At 38.8% G+C, this 14936-nt stretch overlaps 1 protein-coding gene across 1 annotated transcript in view; it reads left to right on the top strand.

The window, feature by feature from the left end:
• EFHC2 (EF-hand domain containing 2) overlaps window positions 1–14936 on the top strand; it is a 232816-nt gene that overhangs the window by 86593 nt on the left and 131287 nt on the right. Inside the window, exon 3 of the mRNA XM_052662724.1 lies at window positions 13268–13418. Coding sequence (XP_052518684.1) covers window positions 13268–13418 — 151 coding nt within the window. The remainder of the gene's footprint in view (window positions 1–13267; window positions 13419–14936) is intronic.

Here is a 14936-nt window from a genome sequence, read left to right on the forward strand (position 1 = left end):
AAGGAGATACTGCTGGCTCCTCTTTCTCCAGGGCTGGGCTGCTCTGCTGCACTCCCTTTTGTACTAGCGGCAGCCTCTCCTGGCACTGATGGTCCTGGGACTCCCTGAATTGCCTTCAAGTCGACCATTGATGTGCTTTGGTCTTGCTGACTACCCTGCTTTCTCTGTCCGCCATTTGCTTCCTCAGTATTTTGACCGTCAGCTCTGGCTGCAAATTCTGCGTTTGCAGAGTCACAGGAACTGTTTTTGGGATTAACCTTAGCATCCTTTAGAGAAGCCATTTCTTCTCGAAAGCTAGAAAACAAATGCAGATGGCGCTAAGGCGATTCCAAAGATGAGAAGAACCTCAAGCACTCCGAATCAGTAGTCTTCGGAGGCTTTTCTACCCACACCGGAGCGTAAGGAATGGGAGAGGTAGGAGGAGGAATTCCCTGGTAGGATGAGGCCCAGGATACCTCGGCTTGAAGGCCACAAGAATGTCCTTTTGGACTTTTAGGTCCTTGGGGCTGCTAGACTCCCTGGGACGTAATATAGAGTTCTAAACTGGCCGGCTGGAGGGGGCCACGTCACTGGGACGCCAGAGGATCCACGTTTGCTGGGGGATCCTACCTTAGCACTGAACTTGCGCCGCTTCCGCGGCTTCGGGACCGTCTGCTCTCCTTTTTTTCACTCGCCTGTCCCAGTTCTCAGTGTTCTAGTGATGTCAAGGTTCTTCCACTGAGTTCGTGATCTCAAAGGTATTTGGAAAAGTCACAAAGATCCAACATTCACTGAAAGCCGGGTTCGGCGTCCGAAGCCACAGCGTGCCTCGCGGATCACGGACCAATTCCGCCCCTCAGCCCCGCCTCCAACGGATCTACTTCCGGGTGTCAAAGCACTTCCGGTGACTAGAAAGCGCTTCCATTTGGTTTGGAATACGAGGCCCTCGAGAAATATCATAGCCCTCCAAAAGACTACAAGGTGCTTTAGGGACCCCACAGAGGCGCCCCTGAGCTGGCCTGGTGGCCTAGAAGTCCATTTAGCTGACGGAGTGCAGGAGAGCGGGCCGAACCCAGTGCTGGAGAAGAGTGGGGGAAGGGCACAGATCATCCCGCCCACCAGCCCTGGCCACCGGAAGCACTCCTCCAAGCTGGGCCCCACCTTTCTGCCTCTACCTCAGGTCTGTTCCCTCCGCCCAACAGCTGCCCCTCCCCCCACATCCTGTATCCCAGCCAGCCTACCGTTGGAGCTGCCGCCATTGGAGCCATTGCTGGCTTTTTGTTTCTTTTCTAACCCCCAATTTTTTAAAAAATAAAAAATGTAATTACGGTTTTTAAAAACAGTTTAAACATACATGGTTTTGAAAACGTAGTTATAATTGTAGCCTATTATCATTTCAGTCCTTTTTTCCCCACTCTGTTTTTTTGTAGCCTAAAAGCATTTCCCATACTGCTGCATCGTTTTTAAAAACATTATACTAGTGCCTTCAGAATATTCCATGGAACACGTGGATGTGCCATAATTCACCAAATCCTTCCCTTCTTGTTAGATCTGTAATTTCCCCGCTCTAATTTTTTTCTATAATTAAAAAAGATGCTGCAAATAATATCCTTGCGCCATATGTTTCTCCATATTTTGGTTTGTTTCTTCGGGACTGCATGCCCAAAAATGGAGTTAGACAAAGTGTAGGAATTTTAAAATGGCTCGTCATAGCGTCACAGTACCTCAGAATAACTTTAATAATTTAAAATCTCGTAGGTAATGAATAATCCTACCAGGCTCATTTAATATAAATAAACAAAACTTAGTGCCTCACAAATAATTTGTTGTTATCTGATAATTTTTGAGTGAATGTTTTCCTTTTTTAAAACTGACCCTGGTACATTTTAAATTGTTTTTATTTTTTTTTTTAGGATCTTTAAAAAATTAATTAGAAATTTTTAATGAAATAAAATTTTGTCATATTTCCTACAATTTTTAATTTGTATATTGCTTGTTTTTAATTTGTATTTTAGTAACTTATTTTTGAAGTAACTTATTTTTATAGTTTAATTTTAATATTTTTCTGTCATAATTTTCTCTTTTTTTCATAACTCAGAAATGATCATCCTCTCTTTAAGGGCTTTGACACATATACACCTTTTTTTGGAGAGTAAAAGGAACCGATTTGTTATATTTAATCTTATAATCTGTCTGGTATTTATTTGGGGTTATAATTTATTTTAGGTGGAGATATACATTGATACTTTTCTACATTAGTACTTTTTAAACTTAGTAATATGACTCCTCTTTTATCATGTGCTAAATTCCTATATGTAAGAGATTTCCCTGGTGGCTCAGATGGTAAAGCGTCTGCCTGCAATGTGGGAGACCTGGGTTCTATCCCTGGGTTGGGAAGATCCCCTGGGAAGGAAATGGCAATCCACTCCAGTACTGTTGTCTGGAAAATCCCATGGACGGAGGAGCCTGGTAGGCTACAGTCCATGGGGTCGCAAAGTGTCAGACACGACTAAGGGAGTTCATTTTCAACTTCGTCTTTTCAATAGAGCCCATTTCCAGGCCATCTATTCTTTTCTACACATTAGTATGTTTCTTATTACTCTGATTTTACACTTTTAATAATCGAGGCATAATAGTAAGGTATAAAATCTGGGAGAGTTATGTCTTTTACATTATGTTTAATTTTCATAATTATCCTTAATAGGATGACCTGTTTATTTTTATCAGATGAAATTAGATCATTTTTTCAAGTCCTTGGAAGACACCAATGAAATATCCACTTGAAATATGTTATTTCAGTGTGTTTATCCAGAATATACTTCACCTGTCCTATTTTTTGTCATGTTCTATATATTTTAGTAAATATTTTTAGAGTTATATCTAGGTCACAGAGTTTTCATTAAAACTATTTGTATTTTTTTTATTTTTTATTTATTGTGAGCCTATTTTGTCCTTCCACTGTATTTTCAGGCTGTCTATGGGGTTGCACAGAGTCGGACACGACTGAAGTGACTTAGCAGCAACAGCAGCATTGCTAGTACATAAGGGTATTTTTGGTTCAGTTGTGGTTATGTTAAAATCTTTTATTTATCTGTAGTTTTTCAGCATTTGCCTGTGCCATTATTATGTCTCCTTATAATGACACCTTTGTGTCTTTCTTGCTAATATTTGTACTTCTTACTTTGTCCAGGATGCCTAAAAAAATATTAAATCATGATGTTGGTAGGGGCATTTTTGTTTCTGTTCCTGATTGTGTTAGACACATAGTTAAATTAAATATAGTACTGAAAGTTTAGGCTATTGTTTTAAAACAGATGCTTTTTAATCCTGTTAAGGAATTGCTCAAATTTTAAAATGTATGTGGTAGGAAACAGTGTAAGATCATTATATATTTGCTCTTACTTCTTTATTTGGAAACATCTTTGCATCTGTGAGGAAAATGCTGCTTTTTGTGTAGCTGGCTTATAACTCTTATGGACTCCTGAATTTTGTTTGCTTGTATTTTAGTTAGGATCTTTGCTCTATAAATCATTAAGTAGTGAAATTGCTCTGGAGCAGTAGTTTTCAACCTTGGCTTGCACACTGTAATCATTTGGGGAGCTTTAAAATCCCTTATACCTGAGCCCAGTCTGAGGCATCCTGATTTCATTGTGTGTGGGTGTGTATAGATGTGGATGTGGCCCAAACATCACGATTTTATAAAGCTCTACAGGTGATTCTAATGTGAAGCCACGGTGAGAACTGTTGCTCCAGAGTTAACTTTTTTCATGGCTTGTCTGTTAGGCATTGAAATTCACCTTTGTGGCTTTCCAGCGTTTTTGTTATCCTAGGGGAGTTATATAAAATGGTGATTTTCTTTTCCTTGAAATGTTGAAAGAATCCATTAGTAAATCATCCTGGTTGGAGCCTTTGTTGGGGCAATTTTTTGGTAATTTTTAAATTTCTCACTTGGCTATTGTGTTTTGATACTTCACAATTCTTACAGAAAATCACTTATTTAATTGTGGCTTTAAAATTTATTTTCATAAAAGCTTGAATGACTTATAATAAGATAACATCTATCTTTAATTTATTACATCTCTCTGTAATACACTATTGCATTTCTGATTTTATGTTATTATGGTCTTTCTTTATTATCTTTGCTAGTGCAGGGAGCAAAATTTGCCACCTTTGGCATAAAGTTTATTTTGAGCTGAAAGCAGTCAAGGCCCAAAAGACTCAAGAAGAACCTTTGACCTTCTCTCAACTGAGTAAAAGAACTTAGATAAGAGGACCTATTCCTTGAAGGGAGACAGGGAAAAATCTAGCAAAGTGTTGGTTAAAATTCCTCACTGTGTCCCAATGTTTCTGTATGGCCCAGCAAATGTTTGTTTACAGGACATTTGCTTTTTTCATCTTCTTGTGAATTACCTTCTTCTTCTTTGAAGTCCTAAACCCCTTTGCATGCATGCATACTAAGTTGCTTCAGTCATGTCTGACTCTTTGCAACGATATGGACTGTAGCCCACCAGGCTCCTCTGTCCATGGGATTCTCCAGGCAAGAATACTGGAGTGGGTTGCTATGCCTTTCTCTGGGGGATCTTCCCAACCCAGGGATTGAACTTGCGTCTCCTGCATTGCAGGTGGATTCTTTTACAGCTGAGCCACAGGGGAAGCCACCTAAACCCTTATGTCTTTCTTTCTCTTAGATGGCATACAAACTTTAATTGCCTGATGTCCTTGGGCTTTATATTCTTATGAAGCCCCTATATGTACATAATAAAATTTGTTTTTTCTTTTCCTGTTAATTTTTCTCATTTCAGTTTAATTCTTTAGACCAGTCAGAAGAACCTAGAAGGGTAAAGGAAATTCCCAACCCCCCACACACATCCACACGCTAGAATCTTACCTATTTATTAAAAAATCTCTTTTGGATTTTCTTATTACAGTTGTTTTTTCCTGTTAAATATATCTATCTGTGCTTTTATCCTTTTTTGCTTTATTTTCCTAATGAAAATATTTCAAATATTTCAAATATTTTTGTTCAATCCATTGCTCATAGTGAATGCATTTCAGAATTACTTGTAGAGCTTTAAAAAAATACTAATGACCTTTTTAATTGCCTCCAAGATTTCAATTTAATTTATTTAGGCTTGAGTATGGTGTTTGTTCTTTTCAGTTCCTAATGAGAAGCTGAGAAGGCTGAGAATCACTGTGTTAGTACATTTACCTGAGTTAGCTGTCTTTAAATTCTCTTACGTTATAGTCTAAATCTAGTGATTTGCCCAAGGTTATAGGTTTGCTTGTATCTTACAGATTTGTACCTCTTTAAATTTTATTAAATTTTATACCTATTTTTTGTATTTTAAAATTTCTTCACCTCATAATAATTAGGGGTGATAATATTTATAGTTACATGATATATTTTTAGTTGTATTGATGATTGATGGCTATTTTCTGTATTTCAAATTTATTAGAATTTTTTGTAAATTAGCCTGTGCAGGGAAGGAAAATAATTTTCCCTTTACCCTTCTAGGTTCTTGGCTGAGGTGCCTCCTGTAATGAAAGACAGCTTAACTGGAGAAAAACAAACAAGTTTAATAGCATGTTTACCTCCTGTATGGGGCTTCTCAGGTGGTGCTAGTGGTAAAGAAACCACCTGCTAATGCAGGAGACCTAAGAGACACAGGTTTGAACCCTGGGTTGAGAAGCTCTCCTGGAGAAGGAAATGGCAACCCACTCCAGTATTCAGTATTCTTGTAGATTCTTGGCTGAGGTGCCTCCTGTAATGAAAGACAGCTTAACTGGAGAAAAACAAACAAGTTTAATAGCATGTTTATCTCCTGTATACATGGGATATACTAGGAAAACTGAGTAACTCTCCCAAATAGCCCAAGCCACAACCTTAATTACTAGCTCCAGCTAAAGGCAAAAGATGTTGGGGGTGGGGGTGACCTCAGGTGCCCTCACCCTGCAACGGCTTGGAGAAGGGCCTGGGTTCCCAGCCAGAGACTGAGGTTGGATTTGGTGATGAAAGTACCAGATCCCAGTCACTAGACCAGTGGTGAGTGACAAGGGCCCTGGCCCTTTTCCTTTGCCTTTGTAGAATTTCTACAAAGAATTTCTACAGAAACAGAAAATAGTGAAGTAAGTAAAGTATTTATAGGAGGAAAAAGAGTATAGTACATGTGGGTAGACATGGGCAGATTCAGAGGGAGATTCCCTGAGTTGCACCATCATGGCAGTTTAAATCACTTTTATGGGGTATTTCTTCCAGGTTTTCTTTGGCCAATCATTTTGATTTGCCTGGTTCACAGTCCATATTTGGTATATCTCAGGATCCTTCCATTTGTGCGCACGCATCTCTTAACCAGGATGGATTTTACCAAAAAGATGAATGGGTAGGCTAGCATTAGTTAGTATCATTCCTCTATGAACTTTAAAAGTTTAATGAACTTTTCTGCTCATGTGTGGTCTCCTGACTTCAGGAATGAGAGATATGTGGTCTGGGCATGGCCCAGCCTCCTCCCTTAATTATCCTGCTATTCTTGTCTTGGAGTCAATGGAGAATGAATCACCAATTGCTTTACCCTGGGCGGGGCCCATGTGTCTCCTGCCTCAGGGTGAGCCAGTTATGGGAGGTTATCAGGCAAAGCACAGTAAAGGACATTGCAGTTGTTATGCAGACTTAGGTTCATGCTTTCTCCATTGTTAAGTTTCCAGAGATTTGCTTTTTAGATATAGTCTTTCTTTTCCTGGCACAGAGAGGGAGATACCCTTACCAATGGAGATTTCCCTTATCATTGTAAATGTCCCTTGTCAACAACACCACCACCACCAAACTATGCATGCTTAGTGGTGTCGAACTCTTTGTGATCCTTTGGACCATAGCCCACCAGGCTCCTTTGTCCATGGGATTTTTCAGGCAAGAATACTAGAGTGAGTTGCCATTTCCTTCTCCAGGGGATCTTCCTGACCCAGGATCCAACGCTTATCTCAACCTGCATCTCCTGTATCTCCTGCATTACAGGCAAATTCTTTACCCAGTGAACCATCTGGGAAGCCCCAAATGTCCCTTACAAGAATGACTTTTACTCAGCTTTCAGAGCTTCTCCTTTCTCTTGCTGTTTCTTAAAAATAATGAGCTCAAGATAATTCTTATTCCAAAGAGGCATATTTTAGGGTGATTTATTCTGTTCCCCTTTACATATGATAAACTTCTTTAAATATATTATTGTCCTGTATAAAGGAGCCATCTAATATACACAATGCAAAATTCATTACAATTTATTTCCTTAATTCTATGATTCCATAATCACAAGAGAAAGCATTGATTTAATAACAGCTTTTTCAGGAAGAATAAACAACACTGCATTAAATGTACACAAATTTTTGTCTACTAACTAACCTCTAATAGCATGCATTGATCCTTATTGTTATACACCTTGTTTAGTACCTCTCCATTAATGTCTGAACATTATCGGTGTTTCTTTCTTTCCTAACTTCTCTAGAAATTCAACTGTAAGTTTTAGACAATTAGATGTTTGGTTCCTGAGTAATAGCCTTTATAACTCATGCATTGTTCATACTAACTTCACCATCTTTTAAAATTCTGTAATTTATTCTGAGAGATTAGAGTATTGTTTTGCCTTATGATTGCATTGGCTAGAACATGATGGACAGTCTTCTACACAATTATTTTTGTGTCAATGCTACATCAGATAGTAATATTTAGAAAACATTGTAAGTGAAAATTAGGAATTCAAATTGATGTTAACATCCAGCTATTTGGGATATGCAATGCAAAGCAAAGAATGAAATTGACAATAAAATAGAATTACTTCCCTACAAGGTTAAATTTATGCCTTATTTCAAGTTGCATCTAGATGCTTTATTAAATCCTTATTAAAACGCATTCATGACTGCTTTAAGTTTCTTTTAGCTTTAATGTAAGACGACTCTGATTTCAGAAATATTAACATTAAAATTTTTTCCTTTATAAGGAGGAAATATCATATATCTGTTATTTAAAGCCAATTGATCTCAAATTTTATATCCTCTTGACTAGCATCAAAAATCTGAATGCCTTGGGGATCAGGCACATAACCTTATATAATACAGGGCTTGTGAAGGCCTGTGGGGAATGGAAGGTCACACACCCTGCCAAATGACATTTACATTAGGTTTTCAAGAAAATTATAGCCAGCCTCTAGGACCTTATTTATCTAGTCTCTGCTTGACATCATAAATTATGATAAAACTTTGCATCATTATTATGTTTCTATAAATTTTCATTTCTTGCAATTTTTATTTTAGAGCTTTCTCTCTGGATTCCCTGGTACATCAAGTTCCATTGCAATTAGTTCTTTCACCTTTGTGAGATCACTTTTAATCTATTTGGCATCTATTTTGCTATAGTATTTTGCCATTTTCTCTCCCTCTTCCTTTTCTATCCTTCAATCTCTACTTCTCTGACTTGCTCTCTACATATCATGCTGGAGTTAGTCAGTCCTGTATTCTCAAGGGGCCAGAACATGAACTGTCAGTCTATCCCTCTTATAGAAATATTGAAGTCCAACCTAAAATAATATCTTTCTTTCTCTTTGTTTCTGTTGAGCATCTTTATTCTCTTTCAATGCATCATTTATTTGATAAATAATTATAATATATATGACAGTGTTGTCAGCTGATCTCTGGCAGTTTGGTCATGCACAAATTTATACCAGTAATATTCAACACATAGAGGTAGGTGGGATATGAATATGCTCTCTACACTTTCCTACACTTCCTACATTTTCCTCTACACTTTACAAAGAAAAGAAAGTTTCAAAATGAACACTACTATGGGAGTAGATAACTTTTCCTTTCTTCCCTTCTAGATTCTTTCACTGGTTGTTGCTCAGTCTTATCCGACTCTTTGCAACCCCATGGACTGCAGCATGCCAGGCTTCCTTGTCCTTCACTATCTCCCGGAGTTTGCTCAAACTCACGTCCATTGAATCAGTGATGCCATCCAATTATCTCATCCTTTCTGCCTTCAGTCTTTCCCAGCATCAGGGTCTTTTCCAATGAGTCAGCTCTTTGTATCAGGTAGCCAAAGTATTGGAGGTTCAGCTTCAGCATCAGTCCTTCCAATGAATATTCAGGGTTGATTTCCTTTAGGATTGACTGATTTGATCTCCTTGCTGTCCTGGGGACTCTCAAGAGTCTTCTCTAACACCACACTGGACTAATAATTAAGTTGATACATGAAAGATTAATGGAAGAAGAAGAAATTTTGTACACATGGCAGCCCCATAAAAATATGAGACATGTCAGCAGTTGGGTTCTTGTTGCTTATGTACCATTCGGAGCTAAGGAGACTGGGACAGGGGTCTGGGGCTTCAAAGAGAAGGAAAATCATTCACAGGAAAATGAGAAGAGCTAGTGTTTGGTAAACAAATGTTTGCCATGCCATGCTGATAAGGCTTTCTGATAGAAAAGGTTTTCTCTGGTAGTAACTCTCTTCCTGGTGCAGGTTTCATATCTAAATTCTTTTAGACAGTTAGTTATTGTTGTTTAGTCACTAAGTTGTGTCCAACTCTTTGTGACCCCATGGATTGTTGCCCACCAGGCTCCTCTGTCCGTGGCATTTTCCAGGCAAGAATACTGGAGATGGTTGCCATTTCCTTCTCCAGGGGATCTTCCTGACCCAGGGATTGAACCCACATCTCCTGCTTTGGCAGTTGGATTTGTCATGCAAGTGTATGTTCCTCGGTTCTTTGTAGTGTCACAACAAAGATTTGGAGCGACGGACATTAAAGCCCTTGGCGCGTCACAGCTCTCAGGTCTTCGATAGACCGTGTTATAGCTCTCAGGCAAATGAGTGTTATAGCTCTATTTTATTTAGAAGATAGCAGGAGAATCCATTCTCAAAGCATGAGGGCATGCCAACGCAAAGACTCGAAGAGAAGAGAGTGGAGGAGTGTGTGGGGGAGGGGGAGAGAGAGAGAGTAAGAGAGGGAGAGAGAGAGAAAGAGCACATGCAAGCGGGAGAGAAAGTGCTTTGGCTCCTCCTTTTATATGTTTTTTTTCCTCCACCTGGGCCTGCCCTATGCAAATTGGGCTTAGCCAGGAGTGCTGTTTGTTCTACCTGAAGTCTTCACTCTGGTCCTCGGACCTTCTTTTGTTCTATTTTCACGGGCTTTGCCCTTCTTTGTCTTTTCAGTTCAGTTCAGTCACTCAGCCGTGTCTGACTCTTTGCGACCCCATGAATCGCAGCACACCAGGCCTCCCTGTCCATCACCAACTCCCGGAGTTCACTCAGACTCATGTCCATTGAGTCAGTGATGCCATCCAGCCGTCTCATCCTCTGTCATCCCCTTCTCCTCCTGCCCCCAATCCCTCCCAGCATCAGAGTCTTTTCCAATGAGTGAACTCTTCACATGAGGTGGCCAAAGTACTGGAGTTTCAGCTTTAGCATCATTCCTTCCAAAGAAATCCCAGGGCTGATCTCCTTCAGAATGGACTGGTTGGATCTCCTTGCAGTCCAAGGGACTCTCAAGAGTCTTCTCTAACACCACAGTTCAAAAGCATCAATTCTTCGGCGCTCAGCCTTCTTCACAGTCCAACTCTCACATACATACATGATCACTGGGAAAACCATAGCCTTGACTAGACGGACCTTAGTGGGCAAAGTAATGTCTCTGCTTTTGAATATGCTATCTAGGTTGGTCATAACTTTTCTTCCAAGGAGTAAGTGTCTTTTATTTATTTATTTTTTATTATTTTATTTTATTATTTTATTATTTATTTTTTTCTTTTTCTTTTTACTTTATTTTACTTTACAATACTGTATAGGTTTTGCCATACATTGACATGAATCCAGCATGGGTGTATATGCGTTCCCAAACATGAACCCCCCTCCCACCTCCCTCCCCATAGATGTCCATCAGCAGATGAATGGATAAGAAAGCTGTGGTACATATACACAATGGAGTATTACTCAGCCATTAAAAAGTAAGCATCTTTTAATTTCATGGCTGCAGTCACCATCTGCAGTGATTTTGCAGCCCCCCAAAATAAAATCTGACACTGTTTCCACTATTTCCCCATCTATTTCCCATGAAGTGATGGGACCAGATGCCATGATCTTTGTTTTCTGAATGTTGAGCTTTAAGCCAACTTTTTCACTCTCCTCTTTCACTTTCATCAAGAGGCTTTTTAGTTCCTCTTCACTTTCTGCCATAAGGGTGGTGTCATCTGCATATCTGAGGTTATTGATATTTCTCTGGGCAGTCTTGATTCCAGCTTGTGTTTCTTCCAGTCCAGTGTTTCTCATGATATACTCTGCATATAAGTTAAATAAGCAGGGTGACAATATACAGCCTTGATGCACTCCTTTTCCTATTTGGAACCAGTCTGCTACTGCCATTTTGGATTCCTTTTCCCTATTCTACCTACCTAACAGATTCCTTACCACTGAGCCACCTGGGAAGCTTTATGCAGTTAAAGGGGAGGTAAAACGTTCTTTCTGTGTCTGCTGGGCTCTGCTTATCCTTAGTTCAAAATAATCCATGTGCTAAAGTGGCACATTCTAGGGTAGCAGGTATATCTTGCTCCTTCTCACTATCTCTACTGAAAGCTTGATGGAGTCCCAGCTCTTTTGTCCTTTTAGGTATTCCAGCAACATCTTCCTCCCCATACCTTTAAAAATTGAGATATAACTCATATAACATTTACTATTTTAGTGTTCAATATAATTCAGCATCTCACATCTTTTTCTAAAAATTGAGGTAAAATTTATATGACATAAAATTAATCACTGGCCATTTTAAAGTGTGCAGTTCAGTGGTATCTAATATATTTACAGTGTTGTACAACCATCACCTCTATTTAATTCCAAGACATTTCCATCATCCCAGAAGGAAACCCTGTACCCAGCCAACAACACCTGTAAATGTTCACTCAACACAAATATGACAACCTTTTAGTATTGGGTTTGGCTAACTTTCTAACTGAAATCAGGCCAGATAAATTCCCTAAGAAAGCAACTGAATGTAGGACCATTTTATAATGAAGCCAAAGGTACCAGTATAGATACCTGAAAGGTATAGATGTCTGGGCTCACTAGATTCCTAAAACTTTATCCGGTAAAGACAGTGCCTGATCAGTATTTGTAACTGATCCATTCATATTGAATATGATTATTTCAGTAACTAAAACTCATTTCTAATATTCTTTATGGTAGTTAGCAAAGCCTTTTCTGTTGATGAGAGATAAATTACTGAGGCATTTTGTGAGCTACTTCTGAAGTGTGGGCTTCTGATGAAAATTTGCTAAACAGTCCCGGAGCATGTAATCCTAATTAGGGTCACTGACCACCCCTAGAGGTTAGATTGTGCCTAACAGACTCACCCACATATATTGTCTGTGTTGAATTAACTTGGTATTACAACATATGCAGAATTAACTTTTACTCCTTTAATTATAAAATTTGGACAAAAATGAGAGCAAAAAAAGTATTAAAATGGAACTCTGAAGGAGCCTGTGCCCCAGGCCAAGCTTGAAATGGTCTAGCATTAAGCTAGGCTTTTTGAGATTCCTGAGGACAAGTATAGGGTGGGCTCTCCAGTGCACTAGAAGAATTTCAGCTCTGCCTGTTTGAATTCCCTCAAGGCAAGCCATCAGCAGAACCAGAAACCAGAATAATTTTATCCTTAGAAGCAAGATGTGTGTATGTGAAGTTGCTCAGTTGTGTCCGACTCTTGTGACCTCATGGACTGGAGTCCACCAGTCTCCTCTGTCCATGGAATTCTACAGACAAGAATACTGGAGTGGGTAGTCATATCCTTTTCCAAGGGATCTTCCCGACTGAGGGATCAAACTGGGTCTCCTGTATTGCAGATGAATTCTTTACCATCTGAGCCCCCAGGGAAACCAAGATAGCTTTCTATTATTTTTAATGAGAGAAAAATGACAAAACTTACACTCATCTTCTGGGAAAGAATATTATTTTGTCTGTAACACATACATACAGAATCATACTGTGAAGTTCCAAAGACAGATTCTAGTTCAATTTATGGTAGAGTTGAATGATAGATTTATTGTTTGAATATCATTTCCTCATTCTAACTGGATGGTAATGAAACAGCAACAAACCTAGATTGTATATCCATTCTCATAGCTGATGTGTAGAATGTCTTTCTGCAAACATTTCCTCAACTGTTTTCTTTACATTAAAAAAAAAGTATATAGGCAGTGGCTTTGTTGATTTTAAGTTTGCTGAATTTTTTTTTCATTTCTTAGTTTCTAATTATGATTCCAACAGGTATTATCATTTGATGCCTATGTAGAAGATGAAGTGCCTGATAAAAGTCAAGAAAACTATAGAATAAGATGCTATAAAATCTACTTCTACCTTGAAGATGACACAGTTGAAGTAAATGAACCAGTGTTGAAAAATAGTGGACTGCCTCAAGGTATCTGTTTAAAGCAGAGTTATGGTTCTTTCACTTCTAACTACTGCCTTTATGTACTACTTTCTCTAGCTTTTTTAAAGACCCCATGCTACTGCTTGGGTATCTAACTTGTTGACAATGGTGAGTATAAACGTTCTGTTACCTTGTAGTTACTGATGGTAACTTACCGGCTTTCTATGCCTCACACCTCAACACTAGTTATGTCACTCACTTGTCTTGTCATCGTTGTATCCTTTCACGTGTTGCTCTAGTATGAGCAAACACTCCTCTGTCTTTGTCTCTGTTCTTCAAACTATTTTTTGTTTTTTTGCTATGACCATATTACTTCCTTCACAACACCCTCAGGGGAACAGAGAAGACTGGTCTCCACTGCCACTTCCAGACTGAGGTTCTCTCTCCTTTCTTGAATTCACTGCCATTTGCTTCAACCACTGTCTCCTCATCTTCATCCCTGTTAAGTACAGGCTTTCATAGTGCTTCAAGAGAAGGCTATTGCTCCTTTGCCCCACATATACCAGTCATCTTTATCCATAGTCCACTTCAGCCAGACAAGAATTAGCTCTCTGATGTGAAGAGAAGATAACTGTTGGTTGCTTTAGTAGAATCATGGCAGAGGTCAAGGGAGGTGACTGATTTCTTCTGTGTGGAGAAGTCCTTGACTTGGAATGGTGCCAAGTTCTGGGTGCCTTCAAGGGAGAGCAACTGTGATAATGAAAGGAGTGATGATTTGTCATGTGTAAGAGATAATAGTGAAAAGGGATGTTTACCCATAAACAGAAGACTCAAGTATGCCTGATGAATGTCTTAAGGAATCTAAAGGGCTGTCCTGTGGGGGAGGGATGATCTAGTTTTCTATATCCTCATGGATAGGATATAGGGGGTCAGAAGAGGACTAATTTCCTCTTCTGGTCAGTAAAAGAAATAATTTTCTGGCAGAGAGGTTCACACACTTAGGACAAGGTACAAGTGGGTCAGAGGACTACCCTGCCTGGGGTAGGCAATGATCCTCTCTCTCTTTCTGTTGTGTCATTTATTTGGAGAATCTATGGCTTAATGATGAATCTTTTAGAAAACATAGAAATGCTTTGATATTTAAGAAAAGATTTTCACAAACTTTTAAGGTTGAAGTGTGACATTTTATTTTGTAAAGGAACAAGAGAATTTTATACTTAAAAAATTGTATTGAAGTATAATTGATTTACAATGTTATGTTAGTTTCAGGTATACAGCAAAGCAAATCAGTTACATATACATATATCCACTCTTTTTTAAGGATTTTTTTTTTCCCATACAGGTCATTACAGAATTTTAAGTAGAGTTCCCTGTGCTAAGTATGTTCTTATTAGTTTTCTGTTTTATGTATAGTAATATGTATATATCAATCTCAATCTCCCAATTTCTCTCTCTCTCCCCCATCTAGTAACTGTAAGATTGTTTTCTACATCTGTGTCTCTACGTCTATCTTGTAAATAAGTTCATTTGTATTATTTTTTTAGATTCCATATATAAACAATATCA

Source organism: Budorcas taxicolor, chromosome X (assembly GCF_023091745.1).
Source record: "Budorcas taxicolor isolate Tak-1 chromosome X, Takin1.1, whole genome shotgun sequence".
Classification (NCBI taxonomy): Eukaryota; Metazoa; Chordata; class Mammalia; order Artiodactyla; family Bovidae; genus Budorcas; species Budorcas taxicolor.